General features: G+C 56.9%; 1 protein-coding gene across 1 annotated transcript; it reads right to left on the reverse strand.

Annotated features, from left to right (window-relative positions):
* Positions 1-747: 747 nt before the first annotated feature.
* On the reverse strand, positions 748-4,130 carry NRARP (NOTCH regulated ankyrin repeat protein). Its single transcript, XM_021533729.4, has one exon. It carries the CDS (start codon positions 4,044-4,046, stop codon positions 3,693-3,695), a length of 354 nt encoding a protein of 117 aa, XP_021389404.1. The 5' UTR covers positions 4,047-4,130; the 3' UTR covers positions 748-3,692.
* Positions 4,131-8,424: the final 4,294 nt, after the last annotated feature.

Consider the following 8,424-nt stretch of genomic DNA (forward strand, 5'->3'; position numbering starts at 1 on the left):
TGCCTGCATGGTGCCTTCAAAGCCCCGGCCTCGAGCAGGGCCCAGCAGTGCAGTCCTTCCCCTTCCCTGAGCAGCTGGGTCCTGCTGGGAAAGCCCCAGAGAGGGGCACAGCCCTGCTGGGCACTGCTCCACTCTGAGCCATGACAGAGATGCTTTTGGGGATGGAGAGGCCATGCTGACCCTCACCCTCTGCCCCTTCCTTGGGGCAGCTGAAGACATCACTGACCCCCATCCCCACAGCCTGAGGCGCCTCAAACCACTGCTTGGGCCCAGGCTGGAATCAAAAAGGTGGGAATGTTCACAGGGAACTAGCTGTGGGGTATTCAGCCAGACAAGCTGGGGCTGCAGCCCCAAAAATGCACCCCAAATCCCCCACCCCAGGACTGGCTGTGAGCTCTCCCCTCAGTCCCTGGGAACAAATATCTTCTTTAGGAACATCTCAATCAGCACATGCCCATCCAGCACCAGGCTTTGGTCTGGGTCATCACCCTTCTACCAGCCTCTGAATGCTGGGATGGGGCAAACCAGGACACCCCTGAGCCCAGGGGACTTCCTCCAGTCTGTGGGAAGGAGCCAGACTTCCCCCCAAATCCAGCCCAGCCATTCCCCTCCACGGTGCATCCCAACCCAGAACAGCTGCAGGCTTGACACCGGAAGAGACACCTGGGGTGCCAGCCAGCCATCCCCCACCACAGCAAACACCCAGCATTGCCAATAACCACATGGAAAAGAACAAACAAAACAGCCTTTTTTTTTATAAAAAGATCAATGAAAAATTTATTTATAAATTTCGCACTCTGGGGCTACACATCTATATCATACACTCAGGAATATGCTGTACTGTACAGACTTTATCCAGTTAGAAATGATCATATAGTGACCCACATACAGCTTCAATATAAGCCTAAAAATTCTTAACATTAATTAACATAATTAAAAAAGGTATTTGCATCTAAAGAAAAAATCTACAGAAAAACTCCTTTCTGGAGCAATCTGTGCATCAGCTTCAATGTCTGCTTATTTCACTGACATTATCAATATATTCTTCTTACAAAAATAACAATAATAATTAAAAAATGACTGCTGGAAGGCAACCAGTCATGCACAAAACAGCCTCCCCCACCTGCCTCTTTTTTTTTTTCTGTGTACTCCCCGTTTTGGCGTGAAGGGTCAGCAGCATGATGAGCCAACAAGGGGGGTGGGGGGACCCTCATTTCAATTTGAATCAATCTGCATCCCTTTTACTTCTCAGGATCAAGACAGACGGGGGTGTGGGGGTTGCATAGAAAATTGAAACTCTAGGGACTAGGAAGGGCAGCAGCTTTTCAGTAAAATACAAAGGGATGTAAAAATACATCAACTCACAATTTCAGAGCAAACCCCCTTCCCCAATGTACAGTTTCCCAAAAATCTCAGCATGTCTAAAGCTCCAGGAGGCTGAAAAGGAACAATACTTTTCTTAAACAACTCACCCAGCAATTCACACAGGAGATTCACAGTCTTAATAGGTATTTTATAAAAATATAAATATGGGTTACATCATGTTGTCTTTACAACACTGGACAGAGCTCCCTTTAGACTGGGTTTATAACCAAGACTTCTTTTTTAAAATCCATCTAGAACTTGGCTTTACAATACACTTTTTAATACCATGTCATAAATGTTATGACATTTCATTGTGGCAAATCCATTTACGTAAAAAAAAAAAAAAAATGTGCAACCATCTGGTAACAACGATAAAAACCTCACTAGGAAAGGTCTTGTTCCCACCCCGTAACTATCGCACAGAAGCACCAGTAGAAGTGCTGGACACCCCCTTCCATGCTCACAGAAAGACTTCGGCCAAGCAGTTCCTTGCAAATTACAGCAATAACAGTAGACACTTTTGACAGGGCTTTTTTTTTTTCCTTCTTTAAATCTGGAGCTTTTAAAATCATCTCAAATTGTTGAAGTGGAGAAAGAACAAACACAAATGAAAAACCCAACAAAATGCAAACAACTGCAGGTGAAGTTATCAGAGACAAAGCAGAATATTCAGTGCAATGGGAAATAATCAGGGCAGACTCTAGGGGTTTGTGGGTTTTTTTTTGTTTTAAGACTAGGAAAAGAAAAAATGAACAACAAAAAAAGCATATATCCCAAACCATATTTTTGAAACACTCACCATCAGCTTCAAACAAAATCAGGCTCACAATCTTCACCCACAAATATATACAGACATGATAAATAGGTAAGACACAACCCCAATAAACCAGCAGGTAACTATTTTCTTTTCTCTTTTTTTAATCAGAATGGTTTGGATGCAGAGAGCAAGAGAAGAAAATTGGGGAGATGGCAGTGATACGGATGGCTTTAGTGCAGACGAGGAGAAGAGGGCTGAAAGACCAGCAGGAGAAAGGAGACTTCTGAACTTTTCTGCATTTTCCAAATGGATGTTCTTGTGCCATAGCAATAAAAAAAGCAGCATTTGCGATTATACGTGCAGTCACTTCAAAATGCACCTTCGGGTGGCTCGCTCTGCTTCCTCCCTTTCCTTTATAAAGATATATACGGTGGGAATATATATCTCCTATAAAAGGCGAGTGAGTGTACGTACGTCAAGTGAATCGTTCTGCATTGAGAAGTGTTATCCAAGTTTCACCAAAAGAAAAAATAAAAGTTCCCAAACTCTTTTCAGTAGTTTTCCAGCATCTCTGTAGGCAGCAGAGAGCGCTCGCGCCCCTTTTCTGTGCAAAAGCAAATCCTCTGCCTCTAGAGTTTATTTCACTTTTTTTTTAAAGAAAAAACAGTCCAGGATTTGCTAATCCCCCTTTACACACAAAACCACAAGGACTCAATGTCTTTTCCTGGGATCTCACGTGTGCTGAACAGATTCATGGAGCGGGTGAGGAAGCAGACTTTCTTCGGACACCCAAGGAAGAATCAAAGCAGAAAACCCAATGCAAAATCAACCAAACCCAGGAGCAATCGGGGTGAGAAAACCACGTCTGTCATATTCCAACGGAGTTGCCTCGACAAAAAAAAAAAGTCAGCGGCGGGAAAACCTTGGAGAGGAAGAAGACTTTCCTGTTCTTCCTCGCCAGGAAGGCCGCGGCCGGCCGGGAGCCCCAGCCCAGGGACGGGGCATCGCGCCCCGGGCCGGGGCTGGCACCGGAGAGGGGACCCCAGCAGCAGTGGGCGTCTGCGGGGTGGCCTTTGGGGGGAGTTGAAATGAATTAGCCACTGAGCCAGAACACTTTAAATGAGAGGGTCGGGAGCGAGGGGGGCGGGGAGGGGGATTAAATATTAGCGGAGAGGGAACGGGGCGGGGGGTGTTAAAGCATCTGCCCAGATGTCAAACTGAAACCGTGAATACTGTGAGTGCAGCCGAGGTAGATGGAAGAAAAAAAACCACGTTACAGTAGGAAACAACCCTTGGAAGATTTAAAAAAAAAAAAAAAAAAGCCAACCAAAAACCAAAAAACTTAAAAATGTGGCGTGTTCTGCGTGGGGCCCCAATCTTCGCCAAACCCGCCCCGGGCGGGGGCGGGAGCAGCTCTGGCGGCCGGGGAAGCGGGGAGGGTCCCCGGCATCGCCGGGGGAGCGCGGAGTTGGGGGGACCCGGCATCACCGGGCGAGCGGTCCCGGCATCACCGGGCGAGCGGTCCCGGCATCACCGGGCGAGCGCAGCGCAGGGCAGGGCAGCCCCGGCATCACCGTGCGCCGGCGGAATATTTGGCCTTGGTGATCAGGTAGAGGACGATGTCCTGGTGGCCCCCGAAGGCGGCGATGTGCAGGGCGCTCCAGCCGTCGCGGTTGGCCAGGCGGATGTCGGCGCCGAACTTGACCAGGAGCTTGACGAGCTCGAGGTTACCGTCGATGACGGACTGGTGCAGCGCCGTCTGCCCCTCGGGCCCAAAGGAGTTGACGTTGAACTCGCAGTTCGTCATGTTCTGCAGCAGCGACTGCAGCTCCTTGGTGTTGCCGCGGCGCACCGCCTCCTGGAACACCCGCTGGCTGGGGGGCGGCGGCGGCGCCGCGCACGGCGACACCTCGCTCTGGCTCATGCCGCCGCCTGGGCCCCGCCGCCCCGCATGGACGGCGACGGCGGCGCCCGCCCGGGCATGCGGCTGCGGGCGGGCGGTGCTGCGACCGCTGCCGGGGCCGGGCTGGCTCGGGCCGGGCCGGGCCGGGCTGGGCTGTGGTGGTGGTGCCGCCGCTGCCGCGCCCCGGCCCCGCCGCTCCGCGCTCGCCGCTCCGCTGCCCGCGCCCCGAGCTCTGCGGCGCCCCGGTCCGCGCGCGCCTTTTACCCGCCCTTTTATTTGCATAACAATGGCACGGCCGTGACGCTCCTTGGGGCGGGGCCCTATGCCGCGCGCCTATTGGCCCGAGCGGCGCGGGAGGCGTGGCCGAACGGGGAGGACACGCCCCTCCGCGGGGAGAGCGGGGCGGGCGCGCGCTGCGAGGGAGGGAGGGGGCGGTGGGGGGCGCTCCCGCCTCGGCCCCGCTCGGCTCGGCTCGGCTCGGCTCGGCTCGGCCTGGCTCGGCTCGGCTCGGCTCGGCCCCGCTCGGCTCGGCTCGGCTCGGCTCGGCTCCGCTCGGCCTGGCTCGGCTCGGCTCCGCTCGGCCTGGCTCGGCTCTGCTCGGCTCGGCTCCGCTTGGCTTGGCTCGGCTCGGCTCGGCTCGGATCGGATCCCCCAGCTGGGACCCGCAAGAATGATGGTCACCGAGGGGCTGCGGCTCTCCCCGATTTGGGGTGACGCCGTGTTGCTGCGGGTTTGTGTCCCCGTGAGCCAACAAGGACAGGTCACAGAGCAGAACGGGGCGTTCAGCTCGCGGGGTCCAGCGCCTCTGCAGGCTCCCACGGGGGGCTGCACCGGGTTTCAGGCACCCACGGGTGATTGATTTAAGGAAGAAAAGTGGCTTAATTGGCCTTTATCCGCTGCCCAGCCGATGACCATGCTCCTGGTGCAGGAGTGCTGGGAGCTGTGGATACCATAGGGAGGCGAAAAAACGGGGGAAAAATCCCGAAAGCAGTGCATCAACCAAAAACGCTGCTGGGGCGACCCTCCGGGGGGAGTCTTTTGGCCCCCACCACCCCCAACCCTCCTCCTGTTCCCGTTTGATCCCCAGGAGCAAACGGCGAGTCCGGGTGGGAAGCGGCGCTCCCGTGCCAGCTCTCACCGCCTCCCGGGCATTTGGTCAGCAGGAGAGGGTGGGAGGTGCGGGGGGAGAGAGGAAGGAGCGTGTCATAAACCGAGGTGACAGCAGCCGTGCCGGGGCAGCTGGGTGGCAAGCTGCTGGCACTGCTGGCGTGTCCTTTTGGGGAGGGAAAGGGAGAAATCGGCCAACTGCTAAATTCAGCCCCAGCTGATGAAATGTGCCATCAGGGAGTGTCTGTCGCACAGCTGGGGGACAGCGGCCTTGAGCTCCGAGTGTGACTTGCCCCACTGCCTGTTCCCGTGGCTTTTCCCAGCAGCTGGAGTAGTCTGGAAACACTCCTGCCTCATCTGGGTCCTTTTCATCCCACTGAGATTTAGGTTGTAAGGAGCTGTTGAAGCAGCTCCTCATTCTCCTCCCATAAGGTGTCTGCTTTTCTAAGTCAATCTCTGCAGCTAGTTGTTCTCATCCCCATTCCCATCTTCACATCCATCCCCATCTCCCCATCTCCATCTTGTCCTTGTCTCCACCCTCATCCTATGCCTATGCACACCCCTATCCCCATCTCCATCCCCATCCACACCATCTCCTCACCTGTGCCCATCCGATACCCACCTTATCCCAATCTTTATCCCAATTCCATCTGTCTGGTTTCTGTCTGACTGTTTGGCTTCCCCAGGCCAGAGGTCTCCCGGTCACACATCTCTAATGTGTGTGTGTTGCAGTCCATCGTTCTCATGTAATAGGAGGGATTGGAATGTTACTGCTCCTGGGGGCTGCAGACCCCCTTTGCTCTCCTGTGCCTGTGCAGCTTCTGCCACGATGTCCCTGTGCCTCTGGGGCCTCTGCAGCACTGGCACAGAGCACCGAGATGGGCTCAGGGCTTGAAGCTCTGAGGTTCCGTGCAGGAGCCAGGTTCTCCCAAGGACAGGGAAGAGGAGCCACCCCTGCCTCTGTCCCGTCCCCCTGAGGGCCCCGTGCTGGGCAGCAGGCGGTGGCTCTGTCCCCATCACCCCAGCCATGGTGTCAGCGGGAATCACCAGCGGCAATCCCTGTCCTGTCTCCTGAGCGGGCTCGCCGCGGTGAGCGGCGGGACCTGCTGTTGGCTCACGGTGACTCCCGGGAGCTCCGGTTGTGCCCGGGGGCCGGCACAGCCCGGCAGTGCATACAGCGTGCAGGGAGCACCGGAGCCACCGCAGCCTGTGACTGGCACTAATCTCAGCGAACCCATCACAACAAAGCTGGAAAAGGGAAGGGAGTAGGGTCCTGCGGCAGCTTTGCCGGACGTAGGTGCGACGGCCTGGGTGTCGGGGCTCCGCTCTTCCTGGCTCGCCCTCTCCTATTTACTCCTAAATATCCCGGGACAGCTGATTTTGTGTCTTTACTGGCCGTATCCTACGAGGCGTAGAGCCCTGCGAGCGAGCCGTGGGAGAGCGGGAATTGCTCACACCTCCCCGGTTTGGGGCTTGGCCAGAGTTACATCCTTGCAAGCAAATCTGCGTTTGCCAGTGACACTGGTGAGAAAAAGAGCGCGGGCAGGGACCCAGCCATGCAAATATTCGGGACTGGCAGGTGGGGGCAGGACTCGGTCTGGGAACGGGGCCAGAGAGGGAGGGGAAAGAGCGAAAAAAAAAAGCAGGGGGGAATAAAACGGGAAATAAAAAGACGGATTTGAAAAGCTGCATTTCAACTGCAGTTTGTACCCAGCTCTGTAACCGGAGGGGAGCCGGGAGCGCTGTGAGGCCGGGGCAGGCTCCCTGCGCGGCTCCGCTGCCCGCCGGCTGCGAAGGGGCGGCGGCGGCGCTGGGAGGCCCCTGCCCTCGCTTTATGGGGCCCTTCAAAACCAGCCGTCCCACCCAGTGATTTACCCGCTCTCTTCTGAGGCCAGGGGAAGACGTGTCGGGAGGCGGGGAAGGGCCCCGGAGCTGCGATGCCTTAAGCGAACGGTCACGCCGAGAGGCGCGGAGCGAATTTCCCCTCCTCAGGGGACGTGACGGCCAAATTTCCCCGTGCCCGTGAGAGCCTGCGGGAGGGAGAAGGGCCGGCTGCCACCGTCGCAGCCCTCTTCGAAAAAACCTCAGCGGGTCATGCCCGTCCTCCCGGCCAGGCGGACACGACGGCAGCGAGAGTCCAGCCACCCCCCGAGGCCTCCTCGCAGGGAGCCGGAGCGCCGGGGGGACGGATCCGGGGCAGGCGGCGAGGGGGCGTGCCCCCACTTAATTCATTAAAATGTGTCGGAGAGCGTGGGAAAGACGGGAGCTTTTCTTCCCAGCGCAGAGCCGCCGCGAAAGGCGTGCGAGGGAGAGCGCCCTGCCCGCTCGGCGCTCCGGAGCCGGAGGAAGCGCGGAGATTTCCTCCGCCGCTGGCCACGCCGGCCTTTGCCTCCCGGCTGCCGGGCAGGGCGGCTGCCGGAGCCCCGAGGGGGAAACGCGGGGCTCGGCCAGTGCCGCCTGCCCCACTGCGGAGATGTGGGGTGTGGGGCTGCGAGTAGCCCACCCGCGTCTGTGGCTGCTGCGTGGGAACAGTGTCCCTTGTGCGGATTCACCTCTGGGGACAAGAAAGGGAATCTCTGTGGGGATGAGGTGGGGAAGAGGTCGAGGGGCTTCTCAGGGGACAGCCGTCCTCCGTGTGGTCTGAGAGCTGCACAAGCCGGGGCGTGGCCGTGGGATTGGCCTCATGCTCTCCCCATGGACACATCACACACCAGGAGCCTTCGGTGGCACCCAGACTGTGCCTGGGTGGGCCGGGACCCTGCCAGCCCTGCAGGCAGAGCTCCTCAGGCCAGAGCTGGGGGTTTGTATGGGAAACCTCATGCTCCTGCAGTGAAGATGTGTGGGTGCCCTGTGTCCTCTGCAGGGAGCACAGCACCACAAGAAAAGCTCTTATGAGTAGTTTGGGAAGTTCTGTGGACAAGGGCATCCTCCTGGAACTCCCACACCACAGGGGCCACTGCAGGAATATGGTCTGGGGACTGCCACTCCCACAGATGTCACCATAATGCTGCTCCGCATGGTCCCTCCCAGCCTGTGACAAACAGGGTTTAAAACCTGAGTGAGACTCAAGCAGGGTCATAACACTACACGTAGTCATTGTCCTCTGGAGAGCACACAGGCAGGGGTATCCCTAAGCTGGAGGATGTGGTGCTGTGCTGTACAGTTTGGGTTATCTTACTGCAGCTTGGCCTTTAACCACTCCAGTGCCCCATCTTGTCAGTCCTTATCCTTGTCAGGCCTATGGTCTTGGTGTCTGACAGCACAAAAATACTCCTGGAACAAAAGGCCACCA

The sequence above is a fragment of the Lonchura striata genome, chromosome 17 (assembly GCF_050655825.1).
Source record: "Lonchura striata isolate lonStrDom1 chromosome 17, ASM5065582v1, whole genome shotgun sequence".
Taxonomy (NCBI): Eukaryota; Metazoa; Chordata; class Aves; order Passeriformes; family Estrildidae; genus Lonchura; species Lonchura striata.

Coding starts and splice junctions, on each gene's coding strand:
- NRARP (XM_021533729.4), bottom strand. CDS start 4,046: ATGAGCCAGAGCGAGGTGTCGCCGTGCGCGGCGCCGCCGCCGCCCCCC.